We start from the raw sequence: 27325 nt of genomic DNA, 5'->3' as shown, positions 1-27325 counted from the left end.
AAGGGGTTAATGTGGTTGTGCTTGTCGAGGTGCATAGGCCTGTAGTAACATGCAATTTCTCCTCCATTGTGAAGGGTACTACTGATGCCTCGTGCATGCAGGTTCTAAATAGGGTTGTCAGACCCAGCGTCTAGTGATAACACAATTACTCTACCCATTTAGGGGGGTAATGTGGTTGACCATTGAACTAGACAGACTTGTAAAGTGTAGCGGCTAGCTACAACACAATTACTCCACCCTTGAAGGGGGTAATACTGATGCCCTGGTGCATGCCGGTACCAAGTAGGACACATAATCTACTGATAGTGCAATTCGTCTACCCATAAACAGGGGCAATGTGGCCGTCTGTTGCACACATAGGCTTGTCAAGTGCAGCATCACTCGCCATTGAAGGTGCATGGGAGGACTGAATAGACTTGTAGGTAGGGATGAGTGAACTTGTTGTCACGGATGAGGTATAGGAGGAAACACCAAACTAACAACCAGAAGGGAAAGCCAATAGGTCTCAAAGCTAGGGAAAGGAAAAGGTCACCTCCTAGTAACCCTACTCCTGGCCCTGACTCCTAACCATATGGGCACCCCTTGAAGGTAGAAATGCCCATACCCTGGAGACCCTAAGAATATTGTCAGGGCTGAGACCACCCGTTGGTTCCCCGATGAAGGAACAGGTGTCTCCCTGAGGCCTAGTAACAAAAAGCAAGGAAGGGAAAACACAAACGCAACACTTAAAACTTCTGTAGTGATGGAAGATCAGGAACACCAGAGACGAGCTCACACCAGCTCTGCCAAACAAAAATGAAGCTATCTACTGCACAGTCAGAAGGGTGGGGCAACACTAAATAGGATTGAGTAATGAGTACTAAGCTACACCTGAAACAGGGGATGACGTCACAAACAAACACGGAATAAAGAGTAATCAAAGAGGCTGTTAGATTCCTCCACGCTCCTTGATCTCCTGACATCTGTCACAGAAGGGACCGTGACACTTGTGTTTTTAAGTTTGGTGTACAATTCCATTATGGATTCCGCTACCATGGACGGAATCCATAACAGATTTTTAGATAACCCGAACCTTGTACGCCAAACTTGAAAACACAAGTTCGCTCAACACTACTTGTAGGTACAGAGGCCAGTGAAAAAGCAATAACTTCTGCCTAAAGGGGGTACACAATTGACCAGTGTACACAATACTATGAACGAGATCGCACAGGCTGCTTGGACAACTATTTTGCATTTACTATAGTGAAATAAATCCACCTGGCATTAAAAAATGGCAGACAGAAGCTCCCAACAAATACTGCCACGGGCTGAACAATGAGGCACCAGTGGATTGGTTATTTGGGGGGATCAGATCTATATTCCTTTTGTGACGTGGCCGCTTGCTGTATGACGCTGAGGATCCTTGCGGTGGAGAGGTTGCAGCAAGTACTGAGAGTGCCAGAGGAGCAAGATGATGACTGCTGCCAGGGCCTAGGAGCAGGAACGGGCTGGTGTGGAAGACGGCAATCTCCGAAGCCAGAGAATCTGGGCAGCAGGAAGACTTCCCGCTGGTGGACCAGCAAGTACTGGACTGGCATAAGGACTCCTCCGGGGATGGATAAGAGTAATAGGTGGCCCTGACCCGATTTCTATGAGGCCCGTGACTTGGATATGTAAGGTACGAGGTATAATAACGATTTAGGTGCCGATCTTAATAAAGCCCTGCAGTGGCGGTGGATCCGCTGCAGTTATAAAGAGGCGCCGGCCTCCGCTTCCAAATGTAAGCTTCCTATTTGTCTTACATTTAAACCATTTTCTACGTGTAGAACATGGTAAACGAGACAGGCCTCCTGGCCCATCCCCACCACTTTTTTAGACCTGGCATGAACGGGGAGAAGTCGCAGATTGCGGTGCAAAGGACCTTTGTGCGGCATTTTCTGCACCAGAAATACGCCAAATATAGGTGTATTTCTGTTTCGTATATACAGCAGTGTACTGATATGTGAGCTATAAAGTACATCTCCTACCACACATATCAGCACACTGCTGTATACCTATGGATGACCTCCTTGTGCATTCTGTATTTTGCGGAACGGAACAGCTGGCCCCTAATAGAACAGTCCTATCCTTGTCCGTAATACGGACAATAATAGGATATGTTCTTTTTTTTGTGGAACGGAAATACGGACATAGGGAAACGGAATAACTTCAGGTTTTTTTTTTGCGGACTCGTTGAAATTAATGGTTCCGCATTCGGTCCGCAAAAAAAACTTAATGGACACGTAAAGAAAATACGTTCCTGTGCATGAGGCCTTAGGGTTACAGTTTTACCAACTCCGTTCAAGTCTGAACCCTATCTCCTGTGACACCCCAGGTGTACAGCACGTCTGTCTGTGACCGGGCATGCTGGGATTTGTAGTTGTGCACACCTATCACATCTCAAAGCCTTCCTCCCATGCAGCCCCTACACAACAGAGCGCTGTGGACCCGGACTACATTTCCCGTCATGCCCTGGTGACGTCGCCGTCCACGTGATCAGCACCGTTCCAATCACTCTCTCTGTTACAGAGGTGGCTGCGTTTGTAAGGAGCTCCAGCGAAGGGTCTGAGGGAAGACAAGGGCCCTGCTGATGACAGAGGGGCCCCAGGCGGTGTCCATGTTGTAGGTAAGAGTAGAAGGAGGAGCACCGGGCAGCTGGTATCTAGTGAGGGGGAGGCGGTAGATACGGGTGGTATATAACGGGACTCTGAGGTACCGGCGGCGAGCTCAGGGGCCGGAAGTGACGTCACCAGAGACTGCTGCAGGCTCTTGTTATATGGAGGAGGGAGTTCTCGTGACGTTACATACAAGACACTATATATATATATATATATATATATATATATATATATATATATATATATACTGTGTGTGGAAATCAGTGCAGTGTCTGTGTCTCCTGCAATTGCAACAGATTACATAGTTATATTTATTGATAATACCAATTCAAAAAAAATGTTGCAGATAATATATAATAGTAAGTGCTGAGTATACGGTGCACCATCCCACACTGACTGAGCTTACTATTAGCAATGGACTAAAGTCCACCCAGCAAGCCGCCATGTGCTCCTGTATGTATGGAGAGATGCTTCTGGGGAGAATACCTCTGTACATACAGAAAAAAAACAGGTCACGTGCTGCTTGTGGACCTGTCACTGCTGAGGCCAGTCATTGGCTGCAGCTGGTCATGTGATCTGGTCCATCTAGACGTTTACAGGACAGGGAGCATAAAACAAGGTTTATTTTTCAACAGGAAGAGCACCCTGCTATGGTCCAAACAGCTGGACAACTAGTTCCAGTTCTACAGGGATGTTTCTGAACGTCCTTGCGGAGTTGGCAGCTGCATGGAGCCTGCTATGAATGATCCCCATAGTGAAGGCCGGGGTGGGTTTTTTCACTGTCTCCAGCTGTGTATACAGATCAGGAAGAGGCAATGCAGCCACTTCCTGCTTTGGTCCTAGCGATCATGTGATCACCAGGGGTCAGATACATGCTTGAGCTGCTGGGTCTTAGTAGACCCGGAAGAGCTCTACAACGAGGCTTTACAGCATTGTAAAGCCTCGGGGGCTATATTCCCTCTGTAACTGAAACTAATATGTCAGCTCCAGTTACAGGACAAATCAGCAATAAGTTGGTCTTGTATGATGTTCTGGGGGTGGGGACAGAAAGCATAAAATTGAATAAAAAAAACACACTAAAGTTTCTAGCCAACCATGGCAACCATGACCCGTACATCACTTTTTCAGGGATACTCAACCTCCAGCTGTTGCAAAAATACAACTCCCAGCATGCCCTTATAGCTGTAGTCTGTCCAGCAATGCTGGGAGTTGTAGTTTGGCAAGAGCTGGAGGGCCGCAGGTTGGGTATCCCTGCCCTATTTCAAAGTAACCAGTATGGAAGCAAGACACCAAAATAAGAGAACTAGGCTTAGGGGGCACAACATATACACCTAGTAGAGTGCAAACCATGGTATAAATGCACAACATATGAAAGAAATACCGCATACAAGGCTGCACCTCTTGTTATAAAAATATATAATTTATTAGAAAACACAAAACCCACAGAATAAAATCACTGCGTACAATTACAGCACTGTGTGTGGACTAGACATATGTCCAACACACATACCTACAACTACCGGTTTCTAAATGGAAACATATGAACACTGCAAGAATATTACATAATACATGAGTAAAGCATCATAAATAAGGCATCAAAAATGGCAGATACTTATCAGAATAAAAAGATCAGAGGGCATGGTGTGTAGGTAAGATACGCCCCACACGTATCGCCAGGTCAAACCGGCTTCCTCAGGGGTCCATAGTCCAGAACAAATGTGCAAGGTATATAAACATAAACAATTAAAATGATAATAAACTTCACCTGTTAAGAGTAAATTCACAGAGGACAAGGGGGAAGTGGGGTGTTGATGCTCCTGGCGCAGAGCCCATGTCTACACATAATGGCGCCGCTTAGTATGGCCCTGCAAGATGGCGCACGACCGGAAGTAAAATGGCAATGCGCTCCAAAGACCGGAAGTGGCGCCATTATGTGTAGACATGGGCTCTGCGCCAGGAGCATCAACACCACACATCCCCCTTGTCCTCTGTGAATTTACTCTTAACAGGTGAAGTTTATTATCATTTTAATTGTTTATGTTTATATACCTTGCACATTTGTTCTAGACTATGGACCCCTGAGGAAGCCGGTTTGACCTGGCGATACGTGTGGGGCGTATCTTACCTACACACCATGCCCTCTGATCTTTTTATTCTGATAAGTATCTGCCATTTTCGATGCCTTATTTATGATGCTTTACTCACGTATTATGTAATATTCTGGCGGTGTTCATATGTTTCCATTCAGAAACCGGTAGTTGTAGGTATGTGTGTTGGACATATGTCTAGTCCACACACAGTGCTGTAATTGTACACAGTGATTTGATTCTTTGGGCTTTGTGTTTTCTAATAAATTATATTTTTTTATAATAAGAGGTGCAGCCTTGTATGCAGTATTTCTTTCTGTTTATTTCATAAAGGCACCAAAATAAAAAAAAAAGTAGTTTTTTAAGTTGTACTTTCTGCTATTAAATAAAAAATAAAATATTTTTCCTTTTTTTTTTTACATTTTCCCGGATGTAAAAACAAAAAATAGTAATTAAAAATAAAGCCCCATGTATCACGATAAAAAGATGTAAAAATTATGTAATAACCAAAGGAGGGGGAAAAATTACCTCTTAATTACCTCATAAGCATGTCATGAAAAAACGGCAAATGCATCTGGTTCAGTAGGGGGTAAGTGGCCCCGTCTTGTAGTGGTTAAGTTCACACTCCGTTCTTTTTTTGATGAATAAACTGACTGTGATTGTATTGTCATTTCAGGGTAAAGATCAGTATGGAACCAAGTCCTGGGAAACTAAAAGTCCCCGACTTCCTATCTAACTTGGGAAAACCTACCTTGCGAGGTGTTCGGAAATGCCCGCACTGTGGCACTTACAATGGAACCCGTGGCTTGAGCTGCAAAAACAAGAGCTGCGGCACCGTCTTCAGATGTCGAAACAACAAGCCTCCGCCTCGAGATGCCGTGAAGCTTCTTACCGGATCTGATATGCAGATCTTCTCAGTCAGGCAGAGGGACAGAGGTCCTGATCACAGATGTCTGGTCGTCCTGGGTATTTCTGAGACCACCATACAGACTGCGGAAGGGACAATCATCACTCAGATTAGCTCCGGCCGCTGCTTTGCCCCATCTTGTCTTAAAGCAGCAGTTCGAGGGGTGGTAGAGAACCAGTGCCAGCACATTAAGCAGGCAATAAGCTGCCATATTGAAGCTGAGCCACTGCCACTGAAAAGCTCAGTGTTAAATGCTATGCAGATCCCAACAGAAATCAAGCAGGATATCTGGGTGCTAGCCAGTGAGTGCATGGGGCCATTGGTTCAGAGGGTGAACAAATCTGTCCTGGTAGTGCGGTGCAAGCCTAGCCCACAGCACAGCCTGGGCTACATCCATGTCTACTTCACGCAGAGGTCTGGCACGCAGAAAGGATCCAACCACCTTTTCCAGTGTTCTTGTGAAGCCCAAAAAACTGCCAAACCGACATCATCCAAGGGTGAAAATGAGGAGAGATGTGTGCACTTCTACACCTGCCTGGGGGCTTTCGCCAGCGATGACGGCCTCACTGAGGAATTCACCGAATATTTCTATGTCATGTCTGAAGGTAACAGAAGAACACTCCAGTGCTAGAGTGGCCTCTTCATTCAGATGGTTGTCACGTAACTTCCATCTTTCCTGCAGTAACCGCCGCGGGGGAAGTGCACGGCCCGATGTGATTTCCCCCCCCCTTCCCCCCAGCGATAACCTCTAATGATGGGTGGATGGCGGTCTCTATAACACTGCCATACGAAAGCTGCCATGACCCTGTACGTAGCATCAATGTGCAGCTTAGGTCGGGTTCACATCACCTCTAGTTTTACTGTTGTTCTGCTCCGTTAGATGAGCAGAATAACAGACGTTCTGGATCCGGCACATAACTGACCAGAACGGAGCTGGACAGACTCCATCTGTTCAGTTTCCGTTCGGAATCCTGCATGTAGGACCTTTTTGTCCGGTCTTTTTAACAGAATCTGCGACGGAGACCCTGAACGGAGCCTCCAACTCAGATGTGAACTCGCCCTTAGGGCTCATTCAGATGACTGTAGTGTTTTGCAAAACACAGATGCCGCCCTGTGTACGTTCCACAATTTGAGGACCGCACATGGCCGGCACTATCATAGAAAATGCCTATTCTTGTCCACAGTTGCAGACAAGAATAAGTTTAGTTTTTTTGTGGGGCTGCGGAACGGAACTACTATAGAATTGAATTGGTCCACACCTGTTTTGCAAAATTGCGGAACGGGTGCGGACCCGTTTATACGGCCATGTGAATGGACCCTTAGTGTTTTTCCTCACACTTGCTGGAGCTCTTCGATACAGAATTTACCATCAAGCTGTAATCCAGTTTTATACCCTCAACAGTGAACCTCAGTAGACTGCGTGCTACTAGTTAAGGGGTTGTGTCCCTTCAGCAAGTGGCCTTTATCATGTAGAGAATGTTAATACAAGGCACTTACTAATGTATTGTTTATATTCTTATCGATATTGCCTCCTTTGCTGGCTTGATTCATTTTTCCATCACATTATACATTGCTCATATTCAGGGATTATGACCACCCTGCAATCCAACAGTGGTGGTCGTGCTTGCACATTATAGGAAAAAGCAATGGCCTATGTGCCCTCTCGCGTTCCCTGTCTCCAGAGAAGCTGGCACCTTTTCCTGGATTGTAAGGTCGTCATAACCATGGATATAAGATGGGTGTAATGTTATGGAAAAATGAATCCAGCCAGCAAAGGAGACAATATGGACAATCACAATACTTTAGCAAGTGCCTTGTATTAACTTTCTCTACATTATAAATGCCATTCGCTGAAGTGAGACAACCCCTTTAAAGGGGTTATCCACTTCTTTAAATTGCTGGCCTATTGTTACTATAAGGGCTCATGCAGACGACCGTGCCGTTTTTTGCGGTCCGCAGATTGCGGATCCGCAAAAAATGGATGCCGCCCGTGTGCCTTCGGCAATTTACGGAACGGAACAGGAGGCCCATTATAGAAATGCCTATTCTTGTCCGCAAAATGGAGAAGAATAGGACATGCCTCATAATTTTTGCGGGCCACTCCAGCTGTGGTAAAACTATGACTCCCAAGCTGCCCCCTTGCTTGGCTGTTCTCAGAACTCCATAGAAATGAATGGAGCATGCTGGGAGTCGTAGTTTCACCACAGCTGGAGTGGCGGAGGTTAGCCATGACTGCAGGCCATTGATCTTAGATTTGTGGTTTAGATCTCTGGCGGGTGCCATGGTCTCTTCATTGTTTACTATGCCAGGCTGTAGATCTGCACTTTTAGCAGCACAATCCCATTGGAATGAATAGGATGAAGCTGTAGCTGTATGTAATACTAGATAGGGCTTGGTTATTTTAAGGACAATTATCGATTTTTCTCTATTACATAATTTATTTTTTATTTTTTTCATTCTTGTCTGGCCATAACTTTAATATTTTTCTGTGAATTGTAGCCTGTTTTTTGTAGTCAAATAGTAGTTTCTAGTGTTATCATTTTGGAGTACATATAAACTTTTTGATTGTATAGTTTTCAGTGTTTTTTTTTTTTTACTTTTTCCCAAAAATGTATTTTAAATTTTTTTCCCTTTGTTCATGGGCCTGTTTACCATGTTATCTTTATTATGCATGGTGTGCCAAACTTCGCAATACCATATATGTGTGTTTTTGTTTTTTTTTTTACCACATTTACTAAATAAAACACAATTTTTATGGAAAAAATGTTTTTAATAAACTTTATTAACCTTCAGTTATTTTTTTTTACTCTCACTAGGGAGTGTGGCTTTTATAAGACCTTGTATACCACTGCATTATAGCCCATCACAGTAACAGAGTAATAGACATACAGTTATGGCAGGCCTAGGGTACCTTTGTTAGGCCCCCGAATGCCATGGCAACACATTGGTGCCCTGCGATTGTCTTTGCGGGGGCCAATAGTGACAGGGAGCCTCTGTGTACTTGCTTAGATGGTGTGATTGCTACTGACCACGGTATCTAGGGAGTTAAGCGACCTGCATGGGAGTCACCTCCGATCTGGCTGTTACAGAGGGAGTCTGTCAGTGCTACAGTCAGTGCTCCGGAGCGCCCTCACCAGGTTTAATGGCGTGGGTGGCAGGGACTAAGAAGAGGATGCAGGTTGTGCTGATACAGAGCTTCAGAAGAAAACAATTGAGGTCTAATAAAATAATAACAACCCAAAATCATCAGATTTAATTAACTGCCCAGAACTACTAGAACGTCTCACTAAAATCTGGCTGTGAAGTTCTAAACTAATTATTTTAATGTTAACCGTTTCTTCCTTGCAAATCGGCAGGCGTTAAAGAGATTACTGTGTTGGAGACAGACAGTAAGATGGATACTGTGGAAACGGTGGTGCAGATACATGAAGAATCGGCTCCAATGCTCAAACCCAAGAAACCAAGAAACGAGGAGTCTCCAGGTAAAGATACTACACACCTCACCTACAAATGTGCAGTGGAGTCTGTGTGTTGGGTCTCATCTATGGACAGTGTGAAAGCACTATAGCCAGTGATGGAAAAATATATGAATAAATGATTGCTGCCTCTTAGTGGAAACCATACTCGTCCATACATTGAATTAAGGGCCAGTCTAGTACAAGAGGAAAGCCATGAGTTACTGATAGACTAGACAGTGTAACTTAAGGCGGCTATCCAGGATAGGTCATCATTATCAGATCAGCGGGGGTCCGAGTCCCGCCTGATCCCGGCAGCTTTCCAAACACAGCGCTGTACATTGTATAAATACATTGTATGACGGCTGTGCTTGGTATTACAGCTCGGCCCCATTCACTTCTATGGGGCTGAGCTGCAACTGGGCCACGTGACCGATGTACAGTGATGGCACATGGCCTAGGAAGAGGCCATGGCGCTCACTGAGCACCCAGCCTCTTCAAACAGCTGATAGGCATGGTTCCCGGGTGTCGGACCCCCGCCAATCTGATATCGATGACGGATCCTGAGGATAGATTATCGATAATAATTACTGGATAAGCACTTTACACAGTCCAATAATTGGGGCAACTATTTGAAAGTGGCATCGCCGCTGCAGTTACTTAAATTTGGGGCTACATGCCGATCTTGACCTCAACCAAGAATTGCTGTGCGTCATTGCAGACAATAAACTGAATGGGGCCAAAGTGCAACTCACAAGTCGCTGAGATCACGACTCCAGAATCCAGCAGTTTCAACAACTTGCGAGTTGCGAAACGACCCCATTCAGTTCAGTGGCTGCAATTCTACACCATGATCCTTGCTTGTGCAATGGATGTCACAGTCAAGATTGCCGTGTAGCCCCAGCCTAAATCATCATTTCTGGGCAGAGTGTTGTGTGTAAGCAGCAATCTGCTGCCCAGAACCAATGATCTGAATAGTTTGGGGTTGCACTCACTGTCCAAAGGATGAGGTGCTTCGGTGGAGTGGATATGATCCAAACGTAAATAATAAAGAGAACCACCGCACACTCAGGTTATATGCAAAACAAAATTATTTATTTTTTGACAAGTCCTCCAAAAGAAGAAAAATCATAAAGAACAATTGCCAATAATTAAACTGTGACTGTTTTCTTGACGTTTCGGTCACAATAGGATCTTGGTCACAAGAATTACAGATGAGGTGGTCCCCGTGGCACAGTGTGTCGGCACTGCGGGGAAGTTGGAGGCATGTGTGCGTCTGTGTGGACGAGCGATCAGAGTAGCGATTGCTAGTTCTCATACAGAGGAGATGACTGCTGTGTGTATATGCAGCTCTCATCTCCTCTGAAACACCTTTAAATGTAGAATGAGCCTGAAGGAATACAATTTGCCACCTATGGTGGATGTTATAACACCCCAAGCAGTGCATAATATGTGACTCTCATGGTAGTTCTCCACGATTTCAACTCTTTTATATAATTCTCCTCGTGTGTCAGGTGCAAACTCTATAGTCCAGGATGTTGTTGTTCCGAGTCTGAAGAAAAGCACCCCAAAAAAGCCAGTGATCAACGCTGCTACAAAAAGACCAGGTAAATTCTGTACCATAATTGTATACAATTTGGTAATAACAGGGCATGTAGAAATCCGAAAATGTATTTCAGATTTTTATATTTAGCATGACTGTGATTTGAACTTTTTAAATATATAATGTCAGAATTAGAGTATAAATATGGCTAAAATTAATAAAACAAACCACGTGCTGGTCGTTTTAGTTGATCATCTATACACAGCGGGGCACATTTACTATAGTGTTTGCGGCTATTGTTTTAGGCTAAGTTCACACGAGCATGTCCGGATTAGGTCCGGATGCGTCCCGGTGCATTGCGGCAAACCCGCGCGAGTAGGTACGCAATTGCAGTCAGTTTTGACTGCGATTGCGTTCCGATGTTCAGTTTTTATCGCACGGGTGCAATGTGTTTTGCACGCGCGTGATAAAAAACCGACTGTGGTACCCAGACCCGAACTTCTTCACAGAAGTTCAGGTTTGGGTTAGTTGTAGTGTATATTGTATTATTTTCCCTTATAACATGGTTATAAGGGAAAATAATAGCATTCTGAATACAGAATGCATAGTACAATAGGGCTGGAGGGGTTAAAAAAAATATATTTTAAAAAACATTGCACCTGCGCGGAAATCTCGCCCGTGTGAACTCAGCCTAACTGTCTTATTTTCCAAGTCTCATTTACCACCTGATTTTGCACCTGTTTAGGAGGCATTATTTTGAGTCTAATTTTGGAATTGTCTTTGTTTTGCGTCTTATTTCCTATGTATTTATGTTGGTGTTAAAAATACCAGAAAACCTATTTAAAGGGGTTGTCTTAAGTTATGTAAAAAAAAATAATCCAAAAATTAAAGCACTCTAAATCAGATGGTCAGCAATGTATAAATAAGCTAAGCAAGTTTTAGGCAAAAAATTAATAAATCCTAATTTCCCTGGTTCTGTTCTGGCCCTTTGTCGACATGCAGTTGCAGAGCTGTGAGGGCGTGTAACAACAATTGTTGAGGTTTTCCTCATCAATATTTGTGGGTGTCAACAAAGACTTTCCCCTCCACCTGCTCTGCAAAGGGAGTGAATAAAATTGCTGCCCTGCCTGCAGTCTGACTGCTGGGATATTGGGTTGGACTACAAGTCCCAGCTGTACAGTTAAATGACATTGCTGATACACACAGGATGTTCCTCTACCTGTTCTTGTGCAATGCTCTGCAGACAGCAGAAGAGTACAGAGGAGAGAACGCCTTCAGTCTGTCTACTCTGTGTCTGCAGGGTGAGGAGGGAGGGAGGATCCTGTGCACAGCATTTGTCTATTCACTGCCTGGAGAAGAGGAAACCCTGCAGCTGCCCAGTACCTGATGCAGAGCCTCCTGCCCTGAGTCTGTGCTGCTGAAGGTAGAAGGGGTTAAACTGTGCTGAAGAATCCAGTGGGAGGGAGACACAAGGCAGATCAGTGGTACAGGGGGCGTGGCCAGCAGATAGGGCAGTGCAGGGGGCGTGGCTTGTTGCTCCAACCAGCACAGCCCACAGTAACGTTTCCTACACAGACCTGCTCCTCCTGTAGCCCAGGCTTGTGCACAGAACGTCATCAGAGCAGGGAAAGAAGCTGACATCACGGTTGACCCTCAGCTAACTAGGAGAATCGGGCCACTGGAGATGAAGTAAGTCAATTGAAAACCCCTTACATTTGCTTAGTTAGAAACATACAAAAAATAAAGTGGACAACCCCTTTAAGTAATTGCATTTGGACATCTCGCGCTCCTCTCTGCTTAGATATTGATCATTTTCTGTACTATTTCACTCTATACATAAAGTAGTTGATTGGCTGATTTTCATAAGTGCCTTTTAATTTTTTCTCTGGTGTCACTATGTGAAGGCGTGCACGTTCAGCAAGCTGTGAGCTCAACATCCCCTCCATTTTTTTACCAGGCACAGCTCTTACATTTGTTAGTATCTATATGAGGTATGGTAGCTGAGTCCTGTTCACATGAAGCTGCAAAACCGAGCACAGCTACTTCCAAATCTATGGTGATGGCCTGGTAAACAGTGAAGAGGGCGCGCCTTCAATCAGCTGATCGGTGGGATTGATGGGATTACTGATCCTAACGTTAGACCATCAATATTGTAGTCTAGGAAAACCTTACCAAATATACTCCCCCGACGAGTGGTTGCTTGTCCCACTAATAACCTTCCAGGTTTACTGTCTTACCACCTGAAGCAGGATGATTATAATGCTTGTTCACATCCTTTGTCTCAGTGCCAAGTCAGCTGATGAATGAGTGTCAGGTGTCTTTGACCTTCCTAGACTGGTTGGCCAGTGTGACAGAAAGGATCCATCAGACCATGCATTTTCAGTTTGATGGTGAGTATACATGTGAGTAGAAATGTGCCACGTAGATTTCTCATTCGAGTGAGGACAGAATTAAAAATCTATATTAGGTCTGCATGGCCACTTTTGAACGTGGGCGTTGATATAGGGGATGCAGAGGTAGCAGTAGCCCCTGGTCTCTGGTGCCTCAGGAGGCCTCTCTACATAAGACCTGTGGGGGACCTGTTACAGATGTTTCATGGGGGCCCAGGAGTTTCAGTCTACACCTCTGATTCTATATATACTCTTTGGAAATACATTGCAATATATGGTTCCAAATTACAGCCCATATTATAGTCCAAAGCTACATTTAAACAGTCTGAAAGTTTTAGACTATAAGGGGGTTCTCCAGGAATGGTATTATAATGGCCTCAGCAATCCATCCTAGAATATGACTTGGATGGGTTGCCGGCACTCGCCTCGCACTGCTGAGGTCTGCTGTCAGGCTGCTCACCCATGACAGCATATCCCACACATGATTGCATCATTACTATTTATTGTAGAGCAGATTTCCTGCACTTCAATAGATGGTAATGGAGAGACCTTGCATAAGGCTACTTTCACACTAGCTTTTTTTGCCGATCCGTCATGGATCTGCAAAAACGCTTCCGTTACAATAATACAACCGCATACATCCGTCATGAACGGATCCGGTTGTATTGTCTTCTATAGCCATGACGTTTTCTATAGTGCCAGGTTGTGTCAGAGAAAACGGATCCGTCCCCATTGACTTACATTGTGTGCCAGGATGGATCAGTTTGGCTCCGCTGCAGGCAGCGTTTTGGTGTCCGCCTCCAGAGCAGAATGGGGGCTGATTGGAGGCAAACTGATGCATTCTGAGAGGATCCTTTTCCATTCAGAATGCATTAGGGCAAAACTGATCTGTTTTGGACCGCTTGTGAGATCACTGAACGGATCTTACAAACGGAAAGCCAAAACGTGAGTGTGAAAGTAGCCTAAGATAACCTGCCAGGTCAAGCAGCCTGACAGCAAACTTCAGCAGTGTGAAGTGAATGTCGACACCGGAGTGCAGTGTAATGAGGCCCCGTCACCCTTGCCCCACTAAGCAACTGTACAAATGTAGGCAACATGTTCCAGTCAAACTCTAGGACGGATTACTGGAGACCATTATCATATCGCTTTAAAGAGATTTTCAGCTTTTTTTTTTTTTGTTTGTTATTTTGTGGTTTTTTTTTATAATATCGATGGCCTCTTCTGAGTAGCTGGGAACAGCAGTGCAGTATCCAGTGGACAGAGTCTTCTGGAGGTTAGGTCATCAGTTGTACTTGAACTCCCACAGATCATGTGAAGCTCCCCTGAAATGGGACAGAGCAGCTGGTCAGAAATGCATGCCAACGCTCCTCTCATATCCCTGGCGCTCCCATAGAAATGAATGGCAGCGCGCATTTCCGACTAGCCGCCCTTTCCGTTTCAAGGGGGCTCCACAGGGTATTCTCGTGCTCCCAGCGGTAGTTCTCCCCTATCCTGTGGTGCAGTGTATTTACAAAATCACTTTGCTTTTTATATGGATTGTGCAGATGAAGTTCAACTTGTTAAATGTAAAATAGTGTAAAGTTTGGTTCACAACTGTGCTGTGAGCATTATGGGACCATCACGGTCTCGATTGCTTTTGATGTCAACAATAGTGCATAGTCCTAGTTTTTGTTCACAATCACTGATGGAAATCGCTGATCAATCACTGACCAAACACTGACTGTGTGAAAGTGGTCTTAGGTCGAGTTTACACTTCAGTTATTTGGTCGGTCATTTCCATCAGTTATTGTGAGCCAAAAGCAGTAGTGAAGCCTTCACAGAGATAAGGTACAATGGAAAGATCTGCACCTGTTCTGTGTTTTTAACACGCAACTAGTTTTGGCTCACAATCACTGATGACCAAAGAACTGAAGTGTGAACTTCATTTAAAGGTCCATTCACACGTCCATATTAATGGTTCCGCATCTATTCTGCAATTTTGCGGAGCGGGTGCTGACCCATTCATTTTGATGCGGCCGCAAAAGATGCGGACAGCACACCGTGTGCTGTCCGCATCAATAGTTCCGTTCCGTGGCCCCACAAAAAAGATAGAGCTTGTCCTATTCATGTCCGCAGTCAGGGACAAGAATAGGCATTTCTATCACAGGGGCGGCCATGTGCGGTCCACAGAATATGGGACGCACATGGCCGGTGTCCATGTTTTGCAGACAGCAAAAACACTTGCAAATGTGTGAATGGACCTCAATACTGTTTTGCCTAAATATTGCTTTGAGAAGGAGGGTTCTGTCTGTACTGTCTTGCATATCTTTAAAGGGGTTTTCCCGGATTTACATATTGATGACCTATTCTCAGGTTTGGTCATCAATATGAGATTTGCAGTGGTCCGACTTCCGGCACTCCCGCTGATCACCAAACACAGTGCCGTACATCGTATAGCAGCCGTCCACTTGAATGGGACTGAGCTGCGCCTAGGCAATGCAACCAATAAACGTGATGTCACTGGCCTAGGAAGAGGCCTAAGCATCGCTTTGTATAGCTGATCAGCAGGGGTGACGGGAGTGGGACCCCACCCAGTCTCAAATTGATGACCTATCCTGAGGATAGCTCATCAGTATGTAAATCTCAGAGAACCCCTTTAATCTTGTTCATTCTCTTAGGTAAACCAGAGCCATTGGTATTTCACATTCCCCAGTCTTTCTTTGATGCCTTGTCGCAGAGGTTGTCCATTGGTCATGCAAGGATGCGCCTTCCAAACTGCACTACAGGTACTATAATACCTTGGGCATGCAGCAACATTATGGATTCATATGTTTATAGGGTTGTATAGTTCAGGTACTATATATTACTTTAAAGGGCATCTGTCAGCAGATTTGTCCCTATGACACTGGCTGACCTGTTACATGTGCACTTGGCAACTGAAGGCATCTGTGTTGATCCCATGTCCATATGTGCCCGAATTGCTGAGAAAAATGATGTTTTGAAATATATGCAAATGAGCCTCTAGGAGCAACAAGGGTGTTATCGTTACACCTAGAGGCTCTGCTCTCTCTGCAACTGCCGTACTCGCCCCACTTTGATTGACGGTACCAGGCGTGATGGCAGTAGTTGCAGGGAGAACTGAGCCTCTAAGAGTAATGGCAATGCCCCTATTGCTCCTAGAGGTGCCGATAAATGCCACTAAATACCTATTGTGTGTGTCCACCCTTAGAAGGGCTTTTTTTTTTAAGTGAGACTTTTAATTAAGTGAGACTATGAGCAGTTAGATGCCTAATGACCCCCTAAGTCTAGTAAGCCCATTGGTGGATCAGAGAGATTTTTTTCGTCTCCTCTGTTGTGATGATTTTTTGAAGATATGCCAATGTCGACATGCATACAGTCTAAGGAACATGTTTAAAGGGCTTCTGTCATCAGAAAAGTCATTATGCATCTGGCTGACATTAGTGATGTGCTAATGTCGGCAGTACATAACTGTAGGATTTATAACTCCCTGCCTGCCGCCGTTCCCTCAAAATAAAGACTTTTATAATATGCTAATGAGCCTCTAGGTGCTAGTGGGGCGTTGCTGAAGCACCTAGAGGCTCCGTCTTCTCACCCTTTGGCACGCCCATGTCCTTCACTCACTGCACCTGCGCCGAATACTAAATGGGCCGGCGCAGGCGTGGGATTTACGGGGCACTGAGGAGAACTAGGACGTCAATCAACTGGACCTGGGCGTGCCAAAGGGTGAGAAGACAGAGAGTTATAAATCATACAGTTATGTAGTGCCGACATTAGCACATCACTAATGTCAGCCAGATGCATAACGATTTTTCTGATGACAGAAGCCCTTTAAATTCTGCACATCTTGAAAGTTATTTTTTAACAATCCTATACATATAATCAGTCTGTGCTACAGTCAGACTTTTTGCTACAAACATGCATTTTTTTTAATTTATATTGTTATTATTTTTTTTGTAAACCTTACACATTATTGGTGCTTGCAGTTCTGTAAGGGATGTGACGGGTACAAATGTTGTTGCTTCTACACATTTTTTCATTGAATATCTGTATATTTCAGCTTTTGTAAGAAAAGATGCTCTTCCGTTGGGGACCTTCTCCAAGTATACCTGGCACATCACTAACATTTTGCATGTTAAACAGATCTTCGACACACCTGAGGTAAGAGACTGTTTAAAGCACATCTATCAGCACTTCTTAGGAAGGGACACACCTATAGTAACCAGCTCAAAATAAGTGTGTGTGCGATGCCAACATACTAAACTAGCAAACGCCAATAAGTAAGCATGGCACAACTGATAATGAATACACTTTATTTCAACAATATAATAGATATAAATACATACAATGCAGCAGTAGATGAAAAACACACAGGGTATATAGAAAATCACAATCTAGATAACATGATAAAATATATAATAAATAGGTCATAAAAGGTACAAAAGTCCATAAGTAACAAATACCCAAATGGGTATAGAGTGAGAGGTTCTGACCTGAGACCCATAGGACACTGCACTAAGCCAAATACATATCTATGTATAAAGTGCAATGTGCAAAATACAGAAGAATGGCAGTGTAAATAGACAAAGTAGTAAATACCAGAGTGATGATCAGCATCAGGCGCTGCTGATCATCACTCTGGTCTGCATTGTATGTATTTAGATTTTTATCTATTATATTGTTGAAATAAAGTGTATTCATTATCAGTTGTGCCATGCTTACTTATTGGTGTTTACTTCTCAGGAAGATGTAGAGTTTTGTGCGTGTGTCTTGGGGTCTTATTCTGTCCATGTGCCCGCCGTCTAAAAATGCAGATCTCTCTCCATGTGTAGTAAACACGCGGGCTCTTCTCAGAGTGTTACTTTCCCAGCACTCTGAGCTAGTCAAATGTCCCACAATTTCATTGCCCTTTTCCTCTGATGGTATGCAGTCTCACAGACACATAAAGGGTAACTGCAGCTGCACCCCCTCCTTCTTGCTTCATAATTACTGTGTTATTAAAGACCAGTTTTTTAGGGATTGAAGAGATTTCTGAGCATTTACAGAGAGCTTGCAAACAGGACAGCTACAGACTGCTGGTAGCAGAGGAAGATGACACTCCCCTAATAACATATATTACACATTTTCATATATTTCTTTATGATTATTGGCAGTCAAAGAAGCAATAACCTTTTATATAGCATTTGACGGTATAGCCTAGAACAATAAGGACCTAAAGTGTCTGCTGGGACTTGCTTTTATCTCGAGAATGGGACCCCATCGGGACTGGACAGGATGCTGCTCTCTCCATTCACTGCCATGGGACTTTCAAAATAGGTCATTTCTGAGCTATCTTGGTCTCCTGCACAAGGTAGTCTAGGTTCATGTGTGGTGAACATTCATTATATATACAGGTCTGCTGTAGTATATTCCCGAAATGCACATAGACCATCCTTACCAAGACTTATACCAAAAGGGAGTACACTTGGCCAGTAAACGTATAATTTTTGTTTTCCCCTTGTTCAGATGCCCCTAGAAATTACTCGAAGTTTTGTCCAGAACAGAGATGGAACATTTGATCTATTTAAGTGCCCGAAAGTGGAAGTGGAGAATATTGCAGAAACATATGGCAGACTGGAAAAGCATCCTATACGCCCTCTTGAGCTGAAAACCTTCTTGAAAGTTGGTATGTTGTAGAATCATTGCTTATTGATATTGAGAATCTAGATGTGACATGTCTTCTGTGTTGAGATGTTCTAAGAAAAAAATACAAATATGTGAAAACTGTTCTATCCATGAAAGTTATTAAAGACTTATTTTTTGTTAAATTAAACATTCAAAGGGCTTGTTCCACCAATTTAGCACCTAGCCACAGAGTAGCTTGTAGGTATCCTGAGTCCTCGGAGTAAATGGAGCGCTAGTTTTGCATGTGAGCTGCTGCCCCATTCATCTCTATAGGACTGCCACAGATAGCAAGCACTGTACGCAAGTTCCCTTTGGCAGTCCCATCACTTCAGGAAAAGCATTCTTATGATCTTTGAGGGTCCCAGGAGTTGGATGCCCTCCAATCAGATACTTGGCACTTATTCTTTGTATAGGTGATGAGTATAGATGAGTAAATCAGTTTGTACGAATCGTGCCAAAGTCACCAATTGAGCATCAAGGGGATGGCCCACTGCTCAAGATGCCCTGCCCCTTGATTGACATTGCCAGACATCTCGCCTGGCCCTGTCGGTCTTCCGTCTACGCTTTTGCTCTGAACAGCGGCGGAAGCGCAAAGGGTCTTCTGCTGCTGCCTGAGCAGTGCAGATGCAAACTAAGTGTGCCTTATGTCTGGGTTCACCCAGAAGTGTAGCAGTGCATGCACAGTCGGCATCTGCACTGCTTAGGCAACAGTAGCAGTGCCTCTGCGCTTGCGCCGCTTCTCGGAGCAATGGAGCAGGAGCGAGATTGACAGGGCCATGCAAGATAACTGGTCCTGTCAATCAGGGTGGAGGAGGGGGGTTTATTGTGCAGCGGGGCCAACCCCTTGGCTGCTCAAGGAGGCTGTTTTTATTTATTTTTCTAATGAATTCAATTTATACGAATTTGCTGATCACTACTGATGCCTTGTTATGGTGGGGCTACCCCTTAAATACTTTGTACATGATTCCACTAACATGGCTGCTGTAAACTTGGTCGGATGCTCCAGATTTATCACAGTGACCGGTGCTGAATAGTGTTGAGCGTGTTTTGAGTTCGGGTTCGGGTTATCGAAGAATCGCATTATGGATTCTAAATTCCGTTATGGTCCGTGGTAGCGGAATCTATAACAGGATTCTTCGATAACCCGAACTTTAGACGCCGAACTTAAACGCAAGTTCACTCAACACTAGTGCTGAATGATAAATCTGGTGAACCTTCGGACTGTCTTTTTACCACCTATTAGTTGGCTTACTTTGCACGAGAATAAAGGTAGACGTGACAAAGCAAAAACTACAATTAACAATAATAACATTTTAATTCCTGATGGTACTTGTCCCCTTAAGGCGAGGTTCATACACTGGGGTGGGGGGAGGAATCTGCACCTTAATCCGTGTGAATTTACATGCAGATTTTAGCGAGGATTATACTGCAGATTTTACCCATTACATTACAACGGGTGAAATCTGCTACATTTCCACTTGATCCCTGACGTATTCCGCATGTTTATGATCAGGATTAGAAAAACCCATTTACTTCTATCTAGTATACTTGTGGCGTGTGTGTCTATCTAGTAGAAAAAGTATTTTCTGTTATACAGTGGAATGCGGTCTGGTCTGCGAGGGTATAGTGTGGTTGCAGCTAGTTTTAACCCTCTGTACATTTGCAGGTAACACTTCTCCAGACCAGAAGGAGCCAACTCCATTCACCATTGAGTGGATCCCAGATATTCTGCCTCTGTCCAAGATCGGAGAACTGCGCATTAAATTTGAATATGGCCACCATCGAAACGGACCATTGCCAGAATTCACTGACCCTTCTCCCCACGCCCTGGAGCAAACCCTAGAGATCACACCTCTCACCACCATAACATTTGATTAATTCTGTGCAGTAACGACCAGCAAGATGATGCTGCCGGAGCTGTCATCTTTTTCTGTTGATTAGTCAGATGCCAAAGGAGGAGCACCTGATCCGTTGAGACAAATTCAGGACCATGAAGGCTTCTCGTGCATTGATATGCAGGGTTCTTCTTTTTGTAATCTTATTTGCTGCTATGGTACACTGTCTTCTGTGTGTATTTAAATAGTGTCTGTGTCTTCATGAAACAGCCAATATTGGAAATGAGTCCAAGGATGGAGGTTTAAAGATTGGACTCTTGCTTAGTAATGGGGCTCAGGTCACCCCATGAGTTTTGGATGCAGTGTTTTAGATATCCGTTTTTGGGAAATTCTGTGTTTAAGATTTTATGGGCCCTCAATTTTTACCTGTGGTCGTTTGACGTGGAAGGTTTACAGCTGTCTGCAAAAACAGATATCAGAGCAACCATTTTCTGATAGGCCTCATTCACATTTCTGTTAGGAGATCCTGCAGACTGTTACGTCACAGAACAGCCGGCCCGATCTCGCAGGATCTGGTGTTGCTGGATCCTCTACTTCACTGCTGGATCCCTATTGACTGCAATGAGGTCCGGCAGTGATCTGGACGATTTCCAGCATAAATGCTGGGTTTTAGCCGGACAAAAAACGTTACATGCAATGATTTTTGTCTGGCCGACAGCCGACATTTGTGCCGGATCTCCTAAACGGACATGTGAACGCGGCCATAAAGAGTCTGAGTGGCAGGAGAGGATCCTCACCAGAAACAAAAGTGTTTGCTCTGCCAAAACCTTTTGTGGATTTCCTGTCTCATTTTCTCTGCCTGCCTCTTTAAAACCCGTTTTTTATCCCAAGTGTATATAGTTAACCCCTTTTTGAGGGCAGTCGTAGTTGATCATGCAGGTGGAATGTTACTGTTAGTTTACCTTGACTGAACAAAGAAAAGTAAAATCCCTTTGAAGACTCAGAATGAGAGTTGTAGTCACACAAACTGATATGAGCAAAGGTTTCTCCATTTTCTTATTTTGTCTGTTCCAGGCGTCTGCGCTTAGACTTTGCGAAAAGCAGGAATTGTGTCCAAACAGCCCCACCCTTGTCCATGGGCTCTGCTTGGAACTGCAGCTGAGTTGTTTTCAAGTCAGTAGCAATAAGTTGCAAAATCAGAAATAACACATGGATAAGAGAGGTGCTCATTCTGCAACACCTTTAAACAGTTCATTTCCAACAAATATTTGTAATACAACAACTATAACCACTTAATTTCAAACAAATATTTTATACCTGTCCCTTTGCCTTTAGACCCCGCTATAATTTTTAATAATGCAAGTTGAATACCATCACTTAGCATTACGTGTTCTCTGATCAATTGCTTAATCCACAGTACCCCAGCTCCAGGCTTCTAGTACCCCCAATAATTCATGTCGGGCTTTACTCAGATCATAACCTGTTGGGGGTACTGGCCCGATCAATCTCCATTTTTTTCGTTGGAGAGAAATCGAGTTAAAGGGGTTCTCTGGGAATTAGGAAAATAAAATTACTGAAAATACTTAAATATTACTTTATAATAAATATATTCCCAAATATCTTTTATTAGTTATAATGGCTTGTTTTGTCTAGGAAGCAATCATTAGAAGTAATAAAATGGCCGCCATTCTATTAGTACACAAAACCTGTCCTAATCACACAGGAGGACAAGTTACTTCAGGACACTGAGGTAAAGAGCTGCCTCATCCTCCTCTCTGCTCTACTTGTCAGGGCTTAGGATCCTGAATACAGCTGATAAGATCTTCAGCTGAATCTCTGTAGGAAAGATGTTCATGAGGAGACATGAAGTACAGAGAGGAAGGGGGGGGATGTGGATAATGATCAGCAGCACTTGTATGTAGTCTCCATTACCACAGCCCCACATTACCTCAGTCTGTCCTGTCTATCCTCTGTGTACTTCATGTCTCCTCATGAACTCAATTCCTACAGAGATTCAGCTGAAGATCTTATTGTCTGTATTCAGGATCATAATCCTTGACAAGTAGAGCAGAGAGGAGGATGAGGTAGCTCTTTAGTTCAGTGTTCTGAAGTAACTTGTCCTGCTGTGCGATTAGGACAGGTTTTGTGTGTACTAATAGGACGGCAGCCATTTTATTTCTCCTAATGATTGCTCCCTATTTGGAAATATATTTATAATAAAGTAATATTTAAGTATCGTATTTTAATGTTCTTAATTCCCGGAGAACCCCTTTAAGGTCCAGCCTAGGAAGAGTCTGAACACTGATCTTTTTGGCAAAGCATCATGGTCCAGAATTTTGGGACAACCGATGTTACATAAATTTATGAATATTGTAACTCCGAAGAGTCACGTCTCATTGCTAGGCACACGAAGCCTAACAACTGTGGGGTTACCAACAATACCTCCATATCATCCAATTTGTTTACACAGAATTGAGTGAAGGTAAGAGGTAGTTAGGCCCTTCTCACTGTCATAACCTCCTGATAGTCTATCTCCACCTTTTATCATTGTGTTGTATGCTGATTAGATTCTACAGCGGTCCGAGCCCTGGATGTCTGTGCATCAAACCCCTTCCATCCATATTAACCCCTTAAAGGGAATGTTTCATCAGAAAATGACCTGTTTTTTAACTCGTTTTTATGTTAAACATATTTTTGAAGAATTTTTGGTGATGTTAGTTTTAATTTTCCATGTTACTATCTATATCTATATATATATATATATATATATATATATATACAGTACAGACCAAAAGTTTGGACACACCTTCTCATTCAAAAAGTTTTCTTTATTTTCATGACTATGAAGGCATCACAACTATGAATTAACACATGTGGAATTATATACATAACAAACAAGTGTGAAACAACTGAAAATATGTAATATTTTAGATTCTTCAAAGTAGCCACCTTTTGCTTTGATTACTGCTTTGCACACTCTTGGCATTCTCTTGATGAGCTTTAAGAGGTAGTCCCCTGAAATGGTCTTCCAACAGTCTTGAAGGAGTTCCCAGAGATGCTTAGCACTTGTTGGCCCTTTTGCCTTCACTCTGCGGTCCAGCTCAACCCAAACCATCTTGATTGGGTTCAGGTCCGGTGACTGTGGAGGCCAGGTTATCTGGCGCAGCACCCCATCACTCTCCTTCATGGAAAAATAGCCCTTACTTTCAAAGTTTTCCGAATTTTTCGGATGACTGACTGACCTTCATTTCTTAAAGTAATGATGGCCACTCGTTTTTCTTTACTTAGCTGCTTTTTTCTTTCCATAATACAAATTCTAACAGTCTATTCAGTAGGACTATCAGCTGTGTATCCACCTGACTTCTCTTCAACGCAACTGATGGTCCCAACCCCATTTATAAGGCAAGAAATCCCACTTATTAAACCTGACAGGGCACACCTGTGAAGTGAAAACCATTTCAGGGGACTACCTCTTGAAGCTCATCAAGAGAATGCCAAGAGTGTGCAAAGCAGTAATCAAAGCAAAAGGTGGCTACTTTGAAGAACCTAGAATATGACATATTTTCAGTTGTTTCACACTTGTTTGTTATGTATATAATTCCACATGTGTTAATTCATAGTTTTGATGCCTTCAGTGTGAATCTACAATTTTCATAGTCCTGAAAATAAAGAAAACTCTTTGAATGAGAAGGTGTGTCCAAACTTTTGGTCTGTACTGTATATGTGTGTATATATATATATATATATATATATATATATATATATATATATATATACAGGGAGTGCAGAATTATTAGGCAAGTTGTATTTTTGAGGATTAATTTTATTATTGAACAACAACCATGTTCTCAATGAACCCAAAAAACTCATTAATATCAAAGCTGAATATTTTTGGAAGTAGTTTTTAGTTTGTTTTTAGTTTGAGCTATTTTAGGGGGATATCTGTGTGTGCAGGTGACTATTACTGTGCATAATTATTAGGCAACTTAACAAAAAACAAATATATACCCATTTCAATTATTTATTTTTACCAGTGAAACCAATATAACATCTCAACATTCACAAATATACATTTCTGACATTCAAAAACAAATCAGTGACCAATATAGCCACCTTTCTTTGCAAGGACACTCAAAAGCCTGCCATCCATGGATTCTGTCAGTGTTTTGATCTGTTCACCATCAACATTGCGTGCAGCAGCAACCACAGCCTCCCAGACACTGTTCAGAGAGGTGTACTGTTTTCCCTCCTTGTAAATCTCACATTTGATGATGGACCACAGGTTCTCAATGGGGTTCAGATCAGGTGAACAAGGAGGCCATGTCATTAGATTTTCTTCTTTTATACCCTTTCTTGCCAGCCACGCTGTGGAGTACTTGGACGTGTGTGATGGAGCATTGTCCTGCATGAAAATCATGTTTTTCTTGAAGGATGCAGACTTCTTCCTGTACCACTGCTTGAAGAAGGTGTCTTCCAGAAACTGGCAGTAGGACTGGGAGTTGAGCTTGACTCCATCCTCAACCCGAAAAGGCCCCACAAGCTCATCTTTGATGATATCAGCCCAAACCAGTACTCCACCTCCACCTTGCTGGCGTCTGAGTCGGACTGGAGCTCTCTGCCCTTTACCAATCCAGCCACGGGCCCATCCATCTGGCCCATCAAGACTCACTCTCATTTCATCAGTCCATAAAACCTTAGAAAAATCAGTCTTGAGATATTTCTTGGCCCAGTCTTGACGTTTCAGCTTGTGTGTCTTGTTCAGTGGTGGTCGTCTTTCAGCCTTTCTTACCTTGGCCATGTCTCTGAGTATTGCACACCTTGTGCTTTTGGGCACTCCAGTGATGTTGCAGCTCTGAAATATGGCCAAACTGGTGGCAAGTGGCATCTTGGCAGCTGCACGCTTGACTTTTCTCAGTTCATGGGCAGTTATTTTGCGCCTTGGTTTTTCCACACGCTTCTTGCGACCCTGTTGACTATTTTGAATGAAACGCTTGATTGTTCGATGATCACGCTTCAGAAGCTTTGCAATTTTAAGAGTGCTGCATCCCTCTGCAAGATATCTCACTATTTTTGACTTTTCTGAGCTTGTCAAGTCCTTCTTTTGACCCATTTTGCCAAAGGAAAGGAAGTTGCCTAATAATTATGCACACCTAATATAGGGTGTTGATGTCATTAGAACACATCTCTTCTCATTACAGAGATGCACATCACCTAATATGCTTAATTGGTAGTAGGCTTTCGAGCCTATACAGCTTGGAGTAAGACAACATGCATAAAGAGGATGATGTGGTCAAAATACTCATTTGCCTAATAATTCTGCACGCAGTGTATATATATATATATATATATATATATATATATATATATATATATATATATATAAAATCCTGCAGCTTTTGCACTGGCCACTAAGCCTAGTAATAGGCACCACTTCCTCGTCTGTACAGATCATTTTACAGCAGTCATCTCATTATCATCACAGTCATCATTACAATGAAATATAACACCTATGTATATAGATAACACAGGATCCACTGCTCACAATAGGTAATGTCACAGCTTATCCACACTTCTTCTCTGTGCACAGGTCACAGAGCATGCCTAGACAATTCTCCCATAGAAGTCAATGAGTCCCCTCCTGTCCGTCCATTGTGTCTATGGTCCATGATGGCTGCTGTAAATGCTTTTAAGAACAGCTCAGGCAAGACGGCCGCCCCCATTATCATGTTCAGGAAATTGAATAAAAAATATCTGCAATCAGAAAAAAAAAACAGATGAAAAAGGATATGTGTGTCGCTCTCTGGGTTTAACCAGCAGAAATATTATAGGCGACCCATTGGACGCTGCCAGTAAATTCTTAAACATCCTTTTTATTTTAAGCCTTTGAGAGGCTTATATATTAGAAAGCTCCCCATCTATACACCACCCCGTTTTAAATACCAGCTTTTTTATTTTTACTATGACACAAACAATAGTTAAAGGGGATGTCTCATCTCAGATAGTGGGGGCATCTCGCTTGGACCAGTACCTATATCTGGAACGGAGCCCCGCAAAGTGGTGGCTGGAGGACTCCGGTCTGCCCACCACCAAGCACTCTCCCCATAGAAGTGAATGGGAGCGCACCGCGCATGACCGTCCACCGCTCCCATTCACTTGTATGGGGCCGAAAGAAATAGCCGAGCCAACGCTCAGCTATTTTCGGCGGCCTCATAGAAAATGAATGGAGGGTGGCTGCGCATGTGCAGTGCACCCTCCTCCACTTTCTGGGCTCCGTTCTCAATATAGGCATGCACCCGCACCTATCAGACAATGAGGGCATAACCTAGCGATATGCCCCCATTGTCTGGGATGAGAATAGCCCTTTAAGACATAACAAAACACTTTAATATGCATAAGTTTTCACCCCTCATAAGTTGATCGCGAATATTCTAATCGCAAATTTTTATCGTGAATATTGGCACTTTGAGAATTCACGAATATCTAGACTTTAGTGCTTCATAATCGCAAATATTCTAGATTTTTTTTCATCAGTCCCCATGATCCCTCACTGCTTCTTGCTTGTGGGCCAATGAGAAGGCTGCAATATCTTTGACTTTAGGAGTAGCGTTGATCGCAAATTTTCGCATTGCAAATTTTTATCACAAATTTTCAGATTGAATCAAGAAAATAATAACTGGAGATCTCGAATTCGCGAATATATGACAAATATTCGCGAAGTATCGCAAATTCGAATATTGCCCCTGTTGCTCATCACTGCTTGCGCTGCAATTACAGAGGCAAGTCTCCTGGGGTATGTCTCTCTTAGCTTAGC

The 27325-nt window shown here is 43.3% G+C and overlaps 1 protein-coding gene across 2 annotated transcripts; it reads left to right on the top strand.

Annotated features, from left to right (window-relative positions):
- Positions 1 to 2551: 2551 nt before the first annotated feature.
- On the top strand, positions 2552 to 22119 carry C1H2orf42 (chromosome 1 C2orf42 homolog). 2 transcript variants are annotated; one of them, XM_040414426.1, is made up of 9 exons: positions 2552 to 2644; positions 5400 to 6235; positions 8987 to 9112; positions 10600 to 10692; positions 12914 to 13018; positions 15676 to 15783; positions 17076 to 17176; positions 18521 to 18680; positions 20346 to 22119. In XM_040414426.1, exons 2-9 carry the CDS (start codon positions 5413 to 5415, stop codon positions 20555 to 20557), a joined length of 1728 nt encoding a protein of 575 aa, XP_040270360.1. In that variant the 5' UTR covers positions 2552 to 2644; positions 5400 to 5412; the 3' UTR covers positions 20558 to 22119. The 2 variants fall into 2 exon arrangements, with proteins under 2 accessions (XP_040270360.1, XP_040270361.1); XM_040414427.1 differs by lacking the exon at positions 2552 to 2644 and adding an exon at positions 5228 to 5312.
- Positions 22120 to 27325: the final 5206 nt, after the last annotated feature.

Source organism: Bufo bufo, chromosome 1, assembly GCF_905171765.1.
Source record: "Bufo bufo chromosome 1, aBufBuf1.1, whole genome shotgun sequence".
Classification (NCBI taxonomy): domain Eukaryota; kingdom Metazoa; phylum Chordata; class Amphibia; order Anura; family Bufonidae; genus Bufo; species Bufo bufo.
The sequence above is the reverse complement of the archived record's forward strand: the minus strand, read 5'-3'. Positions and strand labels throughout refer to the sequence as shown.

Excerpts from the sequence above, each read along its gene's own strand:
- C1H2orf42 (XM_040414426.1), top strand. The coding sequence starts at position 5,413 with ATGGAACCAAGTCCTGGGAAACTAAAAGTCCCCGACTTCCTATCTAAC. Across the intron at positions 10,693-12,913 it reads CGCTGCTACAAAAAGACCAG|TGCCAAGTCAGCTGATGAAT; the intron begins GTAAATTCTGTA and ends CCTTTGTCTCAG. Across the intron at positions 18,681-20,345 it reads GAAAACCTTCTTGAAAGTTG|GTAACACTTCTCCAGACCAG; the intron begins GTATGTTGTAGA and ends GTACATTTGCAG.